The sequence below is a fragment of the Dromiciops gliroides genome, chromosome 6 (assembly GCF_019393635.1).
Source record: "Dromiciops gliroides isolate mDroGli1 chromosome 6, mDroGli1.pri, whole genome shotgun sequence".
In the NCBI taxonomy this organism is placed as follows: domain Eukaryota; kingdom Metazoa; phylum Chordata; class Mammalia; order Microbiotheria; family Microbiotheriidae; genus Dromiciops; species Dromiciops gliroides.
The window spans coordinates 155696485-155712339 of NC_057866.1; the positions used below are offsets into that span (position 1 = coordinate 155696485).

The 15855-nt window shown below is 39.0% G+C and overlaps 1 protein-coding gene across 2 annotated transcripts in view; it reads left to right on the forward strand.

The window, feature by feature from the left end:
* The window catches only part of IL15 (interleukin 15), a 152682-nt gene extending 137150 nt beyond the window's left edge, over positions 1 to 15532 (forward strand). For both annotated transcript variants that reach the window (XM_043969776.1, XM_043969777.1), the window contains exons 3-7: positions 7495 to 7601; positions 10098 to 10185; positions 10457 to 10501; positions 13955 to 14092; positions 14739 to 15532. In XM_043969776.1, coding sequence (XP_043825711.1) covers positions 7495 to 7601; positions 10098 to 10185; positions 10457 to 10501; positions 13955 to 14092; positions 14739 to 14849 — 489 coding nt within the window. In that variant the 3' untranslated portion in view covers positions 14850 to 15532. The remainder of the gene's footprint in view (positions 1 to 7494; positions 7602 to 10097; positions 10186 to 10456; positions 10502 to 13954; positions 14093 to 14738) is intronic.
* The last annotated feature ends 323 nt before the right edge of the window (positions 15533 to 15855 follow it).

Sequence of the window (15855 nt, forward strand, 5' to 3'; positions counted from 1 at the left end):
CTAATATATTTGTTACTTATCAATTAGAAGCTTTAGCACCAGTTTGGGGGCATTAAGCATTTATTATAGCATACCAAGTATTAGTTAAAAGAGAACACTTGACTCAGAAAGTTAAGAAAAGGCCTATCTAGCCTAGAGTTCCAGCCTGGCCTGGATCTTCCTCAATTCCTCCTCCATGAGCCTGTTCTGGAGTGAAATTGAGAGTGGAAGCTTCCTCTGCATCTGGAGGGGAGGTAGTCCTTACACATTGCTTCAAGCTAATTGGCTAGCATCCACCAAATCCATTGGTTCACTGGACTTGAGGGTGGTCCTGTACAGAGGTTAGAGTTCACACCCTTTGAGAACCAGCATCTCAGGTAGGTGTGGTATCAATCAAGTCAACTTCAAGTGAGTCAATCCAAATAATCTCCTGGAGTTGGGGCCTTTGGGCATTCCAAAACCCATTATTTTTTCACAATACCCTGGGAATACAAAGAAAGGCAGAAGACAATTCCTGACCTCCTGTCACAGTCTCATGAGGGAGACAACCTAAAAACTGTATAAATAAGATATGGACAGGATAAATAGGAGATAATCAACCACAGAGAGGTTTAGGGGGGATGAGGAAAGCCGGGAGGTAGGGATGGGGAGAGGGAGAATTTTGGAAAAAGGGGACAGCCAGTAGAAGTGTCAGTAGAGAGATTGTCTTGTGCCAGGAACAGAAAGGAAGCCATTGTATCTGGATAACAATGTACTAGGATTGGTGGTAGGAGGACTTTGGATATCAAACAAAATTTTTATTTGATCCTGGAGGTGTTAGGGAAGCCCTTGGGGTTGGTTGAATAAGGAGATAGACATGGTCAGATTTGCACTTTTGGAAGATTACTTTGCAGCTGTGTGGAGAACTGACTGTAGTGGGAAGAGACTTGTGGCAGGGAGATCAAACTGCAGGGATTAAGGTGATGAGTACCTACATCAGGGTGGTGGCTATGTGAGAGGAGAGAAGGGAGTTTAGATGCTACAAAGGTAAAATTGACAGGATTTGGCAACAGATTGAATATGGGAAATAAGAGAGAGGAGTCAAGGGTGACACCCAGATAGTGAATCTGGGTGACTAGGAGGATGGTGGAAAGTTAGGATGAAGGAAGCTTTGAGGAGGAAAGATGAATTCAGTTTTGGACAGGATGAATTTAAGATGTCTGTAGAACATCCAGTTGGAAATATAAGTCTAGAGTCTAGGAGAGAGGTTAGGGTTGGATAAGTAGTTTAAGAAATATCAGTATAGATGTGATGATTGGCTCCATGAGAGCTGATAAGATCAAGTGAAAAAGGACATGAGAGGCTAGGACAGAACCTTGAGGGTTTCCATATAATTAGTGGGCATAACCTGGGTGAAGATCCAGAAAAAGAGATGAGTGGTAAGACAGTAAAGAGGAGAGACAGGATTAGAGTCATGTCATGCAAAAACCTAGAGAAAAGAGAGTGATCAGCTGTGTCATAGACTGGAGAGAAGTCAAGAAGAGTAATTGAAAATGGCCATTTGATTTAGCAATTAAGATATCACTGATAACTGGAGAGAGCAATTTCAATTGAACTATGAGGTCAGAAGCCAACCTGTGTGAAGTTAGTGAGAAGAAAGGAAATGGAAGTATTGATTATAGGTGGCTTTCTTAAGGAGTTTAGCCACAAAGGGGGGAGAAGATATGGGATGGTTGCTAGTGGGAATGGATGGATCGAGTAAGGGGTTTTTTTGAGGCTAGGAAAGACATGGGCACATTTTTAGGCAGTAGGGAATCAGCCAGTAGACAGAGATTGAAGACAAGCAAAAGAGCAGAAATGCTAGGAGGGACATTCTTATGGAGAAGACAGCATAGAAGAGGATCCCTTCTGCATGTTGGAAATGAAAAGAACAGTTCTCTTCTTGTGAGTCAGGTGAAAGAGAAGACAGTTGTCAAAGAGATGTGAGATGGAGAGAAAAAGGAGCTCTTGGTGAACAGCTTCAGTTTTTTAGTGAAATATGAGCAAGGTTCTTAGATGAGAAGATAGTGGGAAAGGGGAGCACAGAAGATCTGAGAAATGAGACAGTTTGGAAAAGTCACTCTGGTGAGGGAGATAGTGAGTCACAATGATTTTTCTCCACTTTCAGTGAGCACCATTTGTATAACTAGGAGCAAAGCCAGTGGGTATGGCTTGGCAGGGCAATATTGATGTTAGACTAATTAAGTCAGGGACTAGAGAAAGGGGGAGAGTATAGAATTGAACCAATTCAGCAAAGGGTTAAGATGGGAAAGGGAGGAGAGTATAGCTAGTGCAAGGGAAATGGCCTGGGGGAGAATTGAGAGGTTGCACGTTTGGAGGTCATGGGGAGGATGAAGGACAGGGCTTGGAGTTTTAAGGAAGAGGTAGAAAGACAACAGATTGTTATTATAAAGTGGAATTACAGAGTTCCTGGACATAGAAATGATACATTTGTGGGTGATGGCAGGAGGACATCAGTGACAAATTGGGGTGGGGTCATGTGAAATAAATTGAGGAACTGTGAGAGTACAGTGTTTGAAGGGATATCAATATTTATATTTGTCTCCTTGTTTAAGGGCAGAAGTTCAGGAAAAGAGAAAGACTGTGAGTCAGGCAGTAAACTTATTGAGGAAATAAGAGAAGTGTCTTGGAGGTTGGAAGAAAACAGCTACCCAAACTTTGGTTGGGTGCTACTTATGGATTGAGTATATCTCAAGGGAGAAGTTGCTGAGTGATGTTGACAGAGGGAGACCTTGGAGTATTCCAACTTCCCCTACCATGACCAGTGCCTCAGAGGAATAAGTGAAAGTGCAACCAGTGCTGGAAAGGATGGCCAAGGATGCCTATGTCATAAGGATAAACCAAGTCTTGGTGAGAGCCAGAAGATGGGATTAGTGGAGGACAGAGAATATATGGTTTGCATGATGACTGCAGCAGGTTCAGAATCACACTGGGAAGTGTAGGTAGTTTGTTAATCATTGATGAATGAATTCAGGTAGGTCCGTAGGACTTTGACCTTTAGGTGGAGTCAGTTAAACTCTATGGATCTCAGTTTCCTCATCTGTAAAAGGAGGGCATTGAACTTGATGACTGCTAAGATCTCTTCCAGCCTAAGTCCTAGCTTAAATCTATGAGTTGCTTGGTTTGGGTATAACCTTCAAGAACCCAAGATCCTTATACCCCAGGGAAATCTACAAATTTCCAGGTATGCCAAAATAGTTGTATTAGTAGTATGTGATAACAAAACCTTGAAAACAGAGTGTGCGCCCATTGGGGAATGGCTATAAACAAACAAACAGACAAAAAGTACTCCATAAATATATTACTGCTTTGCCACTTTGGGATCCTTCTATCCTGACTAGCCATGAACTTTCCTGAAATAATGGTCAAGGAAAGCCCCAGCCACCCCTTCTCATGCCCTTCTGGAAGCATGATTGAATCGACTCTGCAATTGTTCCTTCAAACATGCATCTTCCTGTAACTTCTTGGATCTGAGTACTTCTCCTTGATCTTTGTACAGTATGCTGTGCCCCCATTAGACTATAAACTCCTTGATGTCCGGAATCGGCCTTATATTTGTATTTTTGTTTGTATTCCCAGAACTTAGTGCAGCACTTGGCTTCTTATATGCACTTAATGTCTTATTTTTAAAAATTCATTCCTACACAGAACCATTGTTTTACTGATATTCCTGAAGATAGTAACTACATCACAGCAGATAAAACTCCTCATCCTTTCCATTTAGCTTCCCAGCCTGCTGAAGTGGTTAGTTGCAAATTGTGTCCTCCACAAATTTTGTCCTCTGAAAGCTTGTTAAAACCAGTTGGAAGAGCTGTGCATGCCCTGGAGCAAAATTTTCAGCAAACAAAATTTAGTGTAATTCTGTTCACGTCTTTTCACCTGCCCTTAGCAAGCTGTCATAGGTTTAGCCTGGATGCTTATGATAATGGCAGCCCACCATGGAGCAAATTAACAGAGAAAAAAAAATAACCTTGCATTATCTTCCTCAACATTGGGGATTGGGGAGTATGTGTAAAGAAATATTATGAGCTAAATTTGATAATAATTATTTAGCACAGGTGGCTGGTTGTGAAGCTCAAATGTGTTAATCTATATGAAAGCATCCTTATAAGAGTGAAGCGATTTAAATTATGAGCTGTTATTATTATGAGCAATCCGGGTTTTATCCAGGAAGAAAAATAGCTGCGTAGTTGCTGAGAAAAACCCTCTAGGAGAGCTGGCCAGAGCTATAATATAATCCTACCAGCAAGATTTTCCTGAGGTCATCTATCCATGTTTTTCTTGAAGCTTTACACAGCCTGGAGACAAAATTTAGCTACATTATTGCAAATAACAGGGATGTTTCCAGGAGGGAAAGGGTTATAATTCTTCTCCACCCTTTCCTTTACCTGATTTCAGAGACATCTGAATATCTCTATCAGTCATAGAATGGCTGAGGACAGGAATTATATTGGCATCATTATTTTTACAAGGTGGAAAAGAAATGCTTTTTGATAATTAGGATGCCTAGCATATCCCAACATACCCTTAGAATTGCCCCCATGTTATTGGGAGTTCTGGATTAATCATTTTAAGTGAAATTTGATTTGCTTCTATATAAGTCTCTTTTATTATTGATTAAATTCATTTTAAGTAATTTCCATCAATTTAAAAGGTGGCTCTCTAAAAGCATTTATAATCCATTCTTTGACATTCTCACATTTGGAGACAGAATCATGCTTAATTTTTTTCCAAATTGTACAAATTATAGTTAGAATTATTTCATATAGCAGAGAATTTATCACTTCAAAAAGAAGAAAAAAACATATGCAGAACAAGCAGATGTGGAAAGGTAGTTAAAACTATTCTGTTATTCTGAAAACATGAATAAAAATTTTAATGTTCAGGGCACCTGCTGTCATAGATTTAAATTTGTTCTTAAAGTAACAAGGAAAATCAGAGCAAATAGTGATTGATAACAATTAAGGTAACGTGGACTTTTTTTCTCTTAAGACTTGATCCAAATAATATTTTATCCTAAAAGTAACATGCAAATTGGTGCTTAATATTTATATTATTATTTTACAAGACATTATTTAACATGAAAGGTATAATTAAGAGACAATCTTGTGCTTACAGTTACATACTGCCTAGGAAATATTAAATAGTTTAAAGAGGATGTATACTATGAAAAATTATAGTATACTATGTATACTATGAAAAATTAGCTCTATTATACCAAATGATATCCTTTTAGCAAAAATAATAGTATTGGACTTAAAATTTCATTGGTAAAGGGACCTCCTGGATAAGGAAGTTCTTTCTACCAATGCAGGTCCTACATTATTCTAGGCATAAAATAAATTTGACATCCTTATGCCTACATCTGTCTACCTGCTTTTAGTTACATTAACTCTTCTGGCTTCTTTAGAGTGCTACTAGGTTCACAGAGTGTCAGCATAAGCCAATAGATGCACCACAAATATAAATTTTAACTAAGGAGGTAACAAAAAGTGAAATTGAACTTGTGTGATTTTTTTTTCATGGTGTCTTTTTAGTTTCATGGCCTGACTTGTTCTTTTTCAGGACAAATAAATACATTGAAAGTAAAACAAACTTGTACTCGTGGAAAATTGCAATACTTAGATTATTAGATTTTCAAAATATCTGGCGACTGAGTGGTGAATAAATGTAGGAAATTTGTCAACTTTAATTTATTCCTTGAATAAGGTATGAGCTTAAATTGAAGAGAGTTAGTTTCTGAGGCTGGCTTTGTACTTAGGTCTAGTGCTCTATCTACTGCACCACCTGGCTATTCCTTGGTCACACATGGCTGAAGGCTTTGAACTTGACCCAGGATTCATCATTTACCAGCAAAGTCCTCCATGATGTGGGACATTTCATATTTTAATGGGAGACCTAACCAGTTATCTCCCTTTTTCTAGTGGAATAGAGGGCAGCTAGTTGGTGCAGTAAATAGAGTGCCAGGCCTAGACCCAGGAAGACTCTCTTTCCTCAGTTCAAATCCATCCTCAGACACTTAATATCTGAGTGACCTTGCACAAGTCACTTAATCCTGTTTGCTGCAGTTTCCTTATCTATAAAATGAACTCGAGAAGGAAATGGTAAACCACTCCAAGTATCTTTGTCAAGAAAACTCCAACTGGGATCACAAAGAGTTGAACACCACTGAAAACAACTGAAAAACAATAAAAAACTCCTTTAGAACAGGGACTTCCACCCCCTTTGGTTTTTATTTCATTACTGAATAGAGGTATTTACTAAAATGGTTAGTGTGACCTTTAATAAATCTCACTAAGCCTCAGTTTCCTCATCTGTTTATGAAGGTAATTACACTTGTAGAAGAGCATTCTTAGATATTGTGTGTAGAATTTGCCAGGATTTTCTGAGTATCTTCTGTGAGAGTTTTTGTTTTTGTCTAATCCCAGGGCCATCAGACCTCTAAAACCTAGAAGACTGCAGGAACTCTCAGCTGTCAGGGAAGGCAGTATTATACAATTGAAAGGATACTAGGTTTGGAGACTCGGCTTTGATTCTAGCTGTGCTCCTTCCTACCTTTGTGACCTCTCAGAAATCACTTAACTTTTTTGTGTGTGTGAGGCAAATGGGGTTAAGTGACTTGCCCAAGGTCACAAAGCTAGTAAGTGTGTAAAGTGTCTGAGGCCAGATTTGAACTCAGGTCCTCCTGAATCCAGGGTCGGTGCTCTATCCACTGTACCACCTCCCTGCCCCAATCACTTGACTTCTTTAGGCCTCAGTACCCCATTTCGTGAAATGAGAAGATTGAACCGTCTAGACTCTCGGGTCCCTTCCTGAGCCAGAGCTATGAACTCTTGATTATGTGTATGCCCATTGCCTGCTTTGTCAATCAGGCATCTGTAAAAGTGAGTTGCTTCTGCTCGGCCTTGTCTTACCTTTAGTCAATTATGCCTCTCCAGGGAGAGAATGTTCATCCTGAACCAAGCAGAGCATAATTATGAAGATTCAAGTCTTGTAAGAAGTAAATAAGCAGATGAACAATTGAGTGAATGGATGTGTGTGACTAGTAACTTGGAGACTGTTTATGTGCTTTCAAATGCCTCTTAGAAGCAGCTAGGTGGCACAGTGGATAGAACTCTCGGCCTGTGGTCAGAGTTTAAATGTACGCTCAGAAACTTTATAGCTGTGTGATGTTGGACAAGTCACTTGTCTGCCTCCATTTCCTCAACTATAAGCACTGAAAGCACCTACCTCCTAGGGTTGTTGTGAGGATAAAATGGGATATATCTGTAGTGTTTGACACATAATAAGACTTCAGTAAATACTTGTTTCCTTCCTTCCTCTTAGTGCCAGTAAAGAGAATGAGCCATAATGAATTATGAAAAAAAGCTAGCTAGTTTGTATAGAGAAATAAAGTGGAATATTATTAGCCACAGCACATCACCTTTCAAAGAATGAACACTGCTCAAATGACCCTTTTCTAATTATGTTTTTCAGAAATCAAACTTAAGAAGCACGCGTATTCATTGCTACTTGTGCCTCATTTTAAATAGTCATTTTTTTAGTTTTTTAACTGAAGCTGGAACGCCTTTCTTCATTCTCAGGTAACAAACTATGATCCGGATTTCATGCAGAAATGGTTGGCTCTGCTTAATTCAGTTTGCTCCAAAACTATGGTTTAAAGGGAAAGGTACCTATCTACTCATTTAGTTCCTCCCTTTCAATACATCTGGGATGAAGGGGGTGGTGTGTGGGGTTGTTAATCCAGGCCTGTGATTTCATCCTTGTGAAGAACACCCAATGGGGAAACTCCCTCTGTTGATGCACATCTGAAATGAGTTTGCAATTTATACTCTTGGACAGTTGTCAAGTGCAAATTCTAAAGGGCTACCTTCTAGGTAGCTTTTTATCCTCTCTAACAGAGGTGTCAGAACTCAGGTTGGTGGCAGCCCTCACGCATCTGGAAAAATTCCCAGGTGGACCCCCTGTTAGATTAAAACATAACTGGGAAACGTTGAACAAAATACATTAAAACACAACATCGATAATGTTATTTAATATGTTGTTTCCTAAGTCAATATGTAACCTGCAGGAGTCCCTTTCTATCTGAGTTGGATACCCCTGCTTTATGCCATATTGCTTCTCATGACTATGACCCCAAATAAAATTAGACTCCCCCTCCTTGGTACTTCTCCCTGCCCTGCTTCTAGCATACATACTCTTAAGGAATCCATCTCCTGGTTTGTTTTGGGGGGAATGAAAGGAAGGCAGAATGGAAGAGAGGCAGGTTGGCAGTATGGTACAATGGATAGTAAGTCAGCCAGGAAGCTTTGGGTTCAAATCCTGACTCTGTCACATACTTGCTGTGTAACTCTGGGCAAGTCACCTAAACTCCCAGTACCCCTGGCAACTCTCTTAAGACTCAGTAAACAGAGGAGTTGATGATCTGCATTGATACAGGGAGTTTCTGCCCCAAGGTGAGAGAGAGAGAGAAGCTACATACTCATTTGTCTCTACAGATTACTAAACCTGATTGTTTTTATCTCCCCCCCTTTGTTGTTTCCAAAAGTAGTTCTTATTTTGTCTTCTGCTTTGAGACTTTTCCTAGGGTGGCATATTTCCTAACCTAAAAATCTGACAGCCCATTTCACTCTGTAACAAACATTACCAGAAGGGCAATGGAGTCAGATTTTAGAGAAGGGGGGGAGAGAAAGTGATTAGCTGCCATCTTCTATTCCTTCTGGCAAGGCAGAACAAGGTAGACTAGACTCCTCTTAGAAAATTCCCTAAAATCAGCTGTTATTTCTGCCTCTTTTATCATACATCTGTAGCTTTAAAAGGCACCTCAGAGGTCATTTAATGAACCCACTTATGTTATAGATGAAGCACCTGAGACCCAGGAAAACTGAGTGACCTCAGCCAAGGTCACATAGGTGGTAGCTCACATTCAAAATCTATAGGTCTTTACACTTTGGAATATGAGTCTTTGTACAGTTTAAGGGGAATGAATGCATCATTTGGTCACTGTCTCTTTGCATTTAAACTCAGACCTAACTAAATCTGAATAGATGATTTTAAAATTTTCTGGTAGACCATCACTGGTACTATCAATAAAAGATGGATGTGTCAAACAAATTAACAGTGAACTACTCGTGATTTAAGAGAGTATGTTGGACTTACTTGGCAATGCTATGAAAATGGATGTTTGTTTTTGTTCATGTCCGACTCTTCATGACCCCATTTGGGGTTTTCTTGGCAAAGATACTGGAGTGATTTGCCATTTCCTTCTCTAGCTCATTTTATAGATGAGGAAACAGAGGTCATAAAGGATTAAGTGACTTGTCCAGGGGCACCCAGATAAGAATTATATGAAATCAGATTTGAACTCAGAAAGATGGGTTCCTGACTCTAGACCTGGCACTCAATCCACTCTGCCCCATAACTGTCCCATGGAAATGGATGTTAACAACAACAACAACAAAAATGAGTTTTAGCTTTTCATTGGTTAAGAAGTCTTGTCGATGAATTTTATTTTATTATACATAGTTGTAACTTCATCTTGCCTCAGTTGTCTGGTCTCTGGCTGGCTCAGAGTGAACTTAAATAGCAATTGTTTCTATTTTGCCCAGAAACTCTGAGGGTCTCTTCCCCACTCCCAATCTATTTATTTTCTTTTCGACTGTGTAATAGAGGCCTTTCTTTTCCTCTTTTCTTACCTGGCCTTAACAATGAGTGGATTTTGCCTCAGGCAAACTGTGACCTGTGAAAGACCTTAACTTAAAAGGCCAAGTTCTCCCACTGCATCCTGGGCCATCTCCAGTTTTCCTGATGTATATCTTGCCACTGGACCTAGGTGGCTCTGGAGGAAGGAGTGAGGCTGGTGATCTTACACAGCCCTCCCTCCCTTAAATCCAATTAACTGCAAGTCATGACATCACCTCCTGATGTTATTGGTCCTCTTTGAGAAGGAAGGAAGGACAAACAACAAAAACAAGTGACTTAATCTAAGCCTTTGATCCCATGTTCTCTTCCTATTAGTAGCTAACTAATGCCAGAATCATGTTGGTACAGAAAGACCTCATAATTTGGTTTTGTTTCAGCTGTATCAGTGCCCAACTACCTAAAACTGAAGCTTCTAACTGGATATATATCATAGATGATTTGAAGGAGATTCAACGTTTTATCCAAGTAAGTCCTGATTTTCCCATCTCTTCCATGGCTTGTGAACTAGTATTACGTTTATAACAGTGGACTGGGAGTCCCCTTGTCTGGGTATTAGATGGATGAAGCAGGTCACAGACCAAACATAGGAAGGCATGGGCTCCATTAAACAGGTTCCAGCTGAATGGAAAATGAACACTTTTTCTTTCATTTTTAAAAATCCTGATGTCTAATTTCAAAAATTTTTATGTGTTTTCATCCTCGAACTTTTCATATATATAATTTTCTTTTCTTTCAGAAATCAAATATCGATGCCACTCTGTATACTGAAAGTAATGCCCATGTGAGTACATTTGCCACTTTTTTTTTTGCCATACTGACTATGTTGTTTTAATTGCTGGAGGTTTGAAGAAAGAATTTTGTTATTATTTCAAAAAATTAGCACTGGAAAGGACCAAACCCTGTGACGGTCATATGAAAGAACTGGAATGTTCTTAGCAAAGGGGGGAATGACATGATAGCTGTCATGTGGAAGAGGAGATGGCTTTGCTTGACCCTGAGGACAGAACTAGGTATAATGGTTGAAATAGCAGATCAGCATATGGCTCCTTCCATAGAAGGCAAAACTCATTAATAATTAGATGGCTAAAGGTGGCATGGGCAACTATGAGGGATAATCAATGAGTTTCCCAGTACTGAAGGTCGACAATCAAAAGCTAGAGGACATCTAAGTCCATCCAGGTCCCTTCCCCCACTCTTCTTGCAAGCATGATATTGTGTGATTCTATGATAGAGTTCACACAATTCAAATCCCTCGTCTTTGATGCTTTAGTGATATTAAATGCAGTGAGTTAATGTTAGGAAGAGGTTAGGACTTGGGTCTTCTGATTCTCTACTCCAGTCTCTACTCTACTCTAGAAAGCTATCACCCCATGGGTGGCTCAGAAAAAAATCAGTCCAGACTTGTTTATGTATACCTCTTGAATGGGCCCTTGGGTCTATGATTTCGGCTCCTTTAGGCCCATCCTCTTTTCTGTGACATATGCTGGCCTAGCTCCTTCCTGCATCTGTCTCCAGGGCTGGTTCGTTCTAAGCCCACTTCCCTAAACAGAATGAGAAGAAACAGATTTAAGGAATCTGAGTCACCCTCCAAGAAGCCAGAAGAGGAGTCTGATCTTCCAGGACTCATAATGAATTTAACTGACGTTATAGAATTCAAATCTTACTTTTCCATGTGTTCCTCTGTAGCCAGGAAATTTTAAAATAAAAATATTATGAAAAGGTCTCCATGGACTCTTGATGCTGACAGGGTGGAAAACAAACAACCCTCTACCTCCAAAAAAAAAAAAAATTCAGAACCTCCCATCTTGTCAGGCTATCCATGTGCCAAGGACCTTTGACTGTATAAACCACCAAATGCAAATCAGAATGTCTTAGCTAGATACCTGAGACTCACAGAGGTTCAGATTCATAGGATCATACCAACACAGATGGATAGGACCTTGTATATCAACTAATCCAACAACCCTCATTTTACAGGTCAGGAAACTGAGACAGAGAAGAGGTAATAGGGCTTTCACTGGGTCACACTGCTAATTAGTGTCAGAAATAGAATTTGAACCTGGTTATTCCTAACTCCAAGCCTTGCCCTATATCTATTATATGATGTTTCCTTTCTCAAAAAGAAACTGGGGAGACAAAAAAAAAAAAAAGAAAAGAAAACACCACCACAAATAAAATGAGAGTAAGACTGTTTTTCACCTTTTTTTTTTTTTTTGGACCTTTTTCTTTGTGATAGTTAGAAGGGAATATAGAAGTCATTGTTAGAAAACATATTAAGGTCAGTCAGGTTATACTACTGGTTATATGACTTACCCTCCACAGAATTCTGTGGCCAACCCAGCCAGGCCTTCATCATACACCCATATCAACTTGCCTGTTTTCTGTAAATTGGGCAAATGTATGCATTACTGAGATGGTCTCTCCCTCTCTTACAAATAAAATAAAAGCTCTGCCTATTACAAGTTGTATAAACCAAGCAACAAATCTATAAAACTGATTAATTTTCTCAATGGCTGAAAAGAAACATTTTGACCTTGGTTAATTGGACTGAAATTACCTGAGGCAAATCTGTGTATAAAAACACTGTTCTGGGTATAAAAAACAAAGTCTAAAGTCTTCTTCCTTTTTCCTTCTCCCCCTAGAAGACATTGTGTTTATGAGTTAATTTGTGATTGGGTTTTCCATCAGTAATGTCTTAATCAACATCTTTTTGGCAATGCCAATTTTTGCCGACACCAGGAACATGGCCTTTTTTTTTTTTTTTAATAGTTTTCAATTAAGAGCCTCCTGCAAAAATTTCAGAGAAATCTCCCCATTATTTAGAAAATGAGCTGATCTCTAGTCTCCCAGCCAACCAGAGCACCATGTGGGTAGTGTTGGTCATCTTCCTTGCCGTGAGCCTGGCTTGCCTTGTACTTTTATGCTTTCTCCATGCAGACCACATGAATAATTAACCACCAACAAGCTTAGAAATTGATTTTTAGTAGCTCTAGCGAGTCTCAAGGGCTTAGTTGAAGCAAATTTTGCTTGTTTAAACATTCTTCCTAGAATGAGTCAGACCACTGAATAGGCATGGCATTCTTGCTTCCAGCATTTACTATCTGGGCTACAGTGTCTTTCCCCCTCTAAAAGCAAAACCACCTTTTAAGTATTAGTGGTAAAAACAAACAAACAAAAAACTTCCATTCCTGTAAATACTTAACTTTTCAAGGTACTTCCAACAGAATATCTCTTGTTATCCTTCTAATACCTCCGAGACATGGGTAGGAGGCTCTCTCTCCATTCTGCTCATAGGGAAAGAGACATTTGCTTCAAATTCTGTATCTTACTCTTACTGTATGACTGGAGCTAAATCATTTCATCTGTAAAATGGCAAGGCAGTAGATTAGATGACCTCCAAGGTCCCTTCCAGATTTAAATCATTGAGCCTAGGAAGTTGCATAGGCAGATTTTAAATGATTATAGATTTAGTGACTTGCCTAAGGTCAGACAGGTAATGAATGGTAGTGGCAGTATTCAAAACTAGGACATCTGACCAGAACCCCATTTTAGCCCTGTCCCCACACTGAACACAAGAAATATTTCGTAATGATATAGTGGTCCAAAATGAATGACTCGCTAGCTGCTTCCACAGGAAAGGAGTTCCTTTAGGAGGTGATGGAAGAGTCCATATAAAGAGTTCTTTCTGCCTTCCTCTTCATGGGGAATATTGTAGAAAGGGATTCCCATTGAGATCCAGATGGCTTCTGAAGCTCCTTCCAACTATGAGATCTCATAAGCAGAAGAGGGGCTTTGATTATATGACTTCTTCCAACTTTAAATCTTATGATTCTCTTAAGGAACTGGTTAAAGGGGGAGTCAGTGGAAGAACTTGAACCAGAATCCAAGTCTGCTATTCAAAAATGATTCCCATACTCCACAACGTGGCTGCCCTTTTAGCATTTGTATTCTTCTGAAATGTAGGGTTTTTTTCTTTTGTTTTCTGCCAGAGTAAAAACTCCGTAAGTTAGTTGTTTCATAGATGTAAATCTTGGAGCATGACACTTTCTTAGGAAATGTTTGCATAGAATAAGTCTTTGGCCCCAAATTTTAAAATATGAGAGTGTGTATGTTTGTGTATGTATGCATGTGTATATATATATATTATATATAATAAATATTATTTTATATATATATATATTTAAAAAGTGCAGTGAATTCTGGTAAAGCAGCTCTTTTTCAATTCTGCTTGTAGCCAAGTTGCAGAATCACCATGATGAGGTGCTTCCTTCTGGAACTTCGTGTGATTTCCTATGAAAGCAATAATGTCACACTCCATGAAACAGTAGAAAATGTCATCATCACTGCTAACACCACATTATCATCAGACAGGGTGAGCGTTGTCTGTTCTGGTAAAATGCAAACATGAGTTAGCTTTGGTTTTTGTCTGTTTTTAAAAAAAATTTTAGCAGATGTTTATTGATGTATTTTGTTTTTATATCACCTGCATTTCCCCCTGTAGTTCCATTCTTCTGTCCCTCTCTGAGAGCAACCCTTTATAACAAAGAATTTTTAAAAAAGGAAGGAGAGAAAAAAAATATTCAGCAGCAACTGCCTAAACAATGTCTTACAAAGAATAGGCACTTCCAGGTTTTTTTTCTTTTTTAAAATTTGCTTTTGAATTAGGATAGAGGATAACAGTTTAAAGTTCTTAAGGTTGAAATTGGATTTAATCACATGTAGAAGAAATAATTTCAAAATTTTTAATCAATAAATAACTTCCTGTTTGAGAATGACAGTTTCATGGGTTAATCCAAAGAAATGTAAATTCTTTTGTTATGACCTTTATCAATAATAAAGGAAAAACAAACCCCTATAGTCCCTCTTTTCCTTCTCTGAAAGCTTTACCCAGGAAGCTCATGGGACCTCTCAGGTTCTTGGCACAATGCTTAGTCGATGGAATATCATGAGGAAAGGGTATGGAGCCTTACCTTGTTATAATCATCTTTTTTTTTTCCTTTTGTCTTCTCCTCTGGCAGAACATTGAAGAATCAGGATGCAAAGAATGTGAGGAACTGGAGGAAAAACATGTGGAAGAATTTATACAGAGCTTCATACACATGGCCCAGTCATTTATGGGCACCTCCTAATGTCACTGGCTGCCCACTGGATACTTCTTTCAGTGAAAACTTTTTGTGTGAACTTCTGGGGCAGGGACTCATCAACATGAGCCACCAGAATTTGTCTTTCTACAAGATGATGATCAAAACTGTAGAATTAATTCAAGTTGTAGAAGGAGGACAGAAAATGAACCAAGAAGTATCTTGTGACCTCTTTTGTCTTTTTGTTTTTAATTTATTATTGAAACTCTACAATGTAGTATTATGAATTCTAATGTATCCCAAATGACATGAAAACCAAAGCCATTTTGTCCCTAATTAGGCATCACATTTAAAGAACAGATGTATTTGAACAAGATCTTTGGAAAGAGACTAAATAGTGGATAGAGTCAGGAGGATCTGAGTTCAAATCTGGCCTCAGACACTAGCTGTATGACCCTGGCCAAGTCACTTAACCCCAATTGTCTTCCCCCCACCCTCCCAAAAAGGAAAGAAATGAAATGAAATAAGATATCAGCAAAGTACAGTGGAAAGAGTTCTGGATTTGGAGGGAGAGGGCATGAGAGGGCATGCTTCTAACACTCAATATCTGTGTGACTTGGGACAAATCACCTAACTTTTCTGCGTTGTTTCAGTTTTGTTGATTATAAAAGGAAGGCACTGGACAAGATAATAACAGCTAGAGGCAGCTAGGTGGCACAATGGATAGAGTACTGGCCCTGGAATCAGGAGGACCTGAGTTCAAATCCTGCCTCAGACACTTAACACTTACTAGCTGTGTGACCCTGGGCAAGTCACTTAACCCCAATTGCCCCTCACACAAACACACAAAAGATAGTAACAGCTAGCATTCATTTAGAGCTTTGGTTTTGCAAGATGCTTTACAGATATTATCTCATTTTATCCTCACAACAGCCCTAGGAGGGTAATGCTATTATTATCTACATTTTACAAATGAGAAAATTAATGCAGACAGAAATTAAATGATTTGCCAAGAGTCATAATACAGTTAGGAAAAGGCCAGATTTGAATGCTT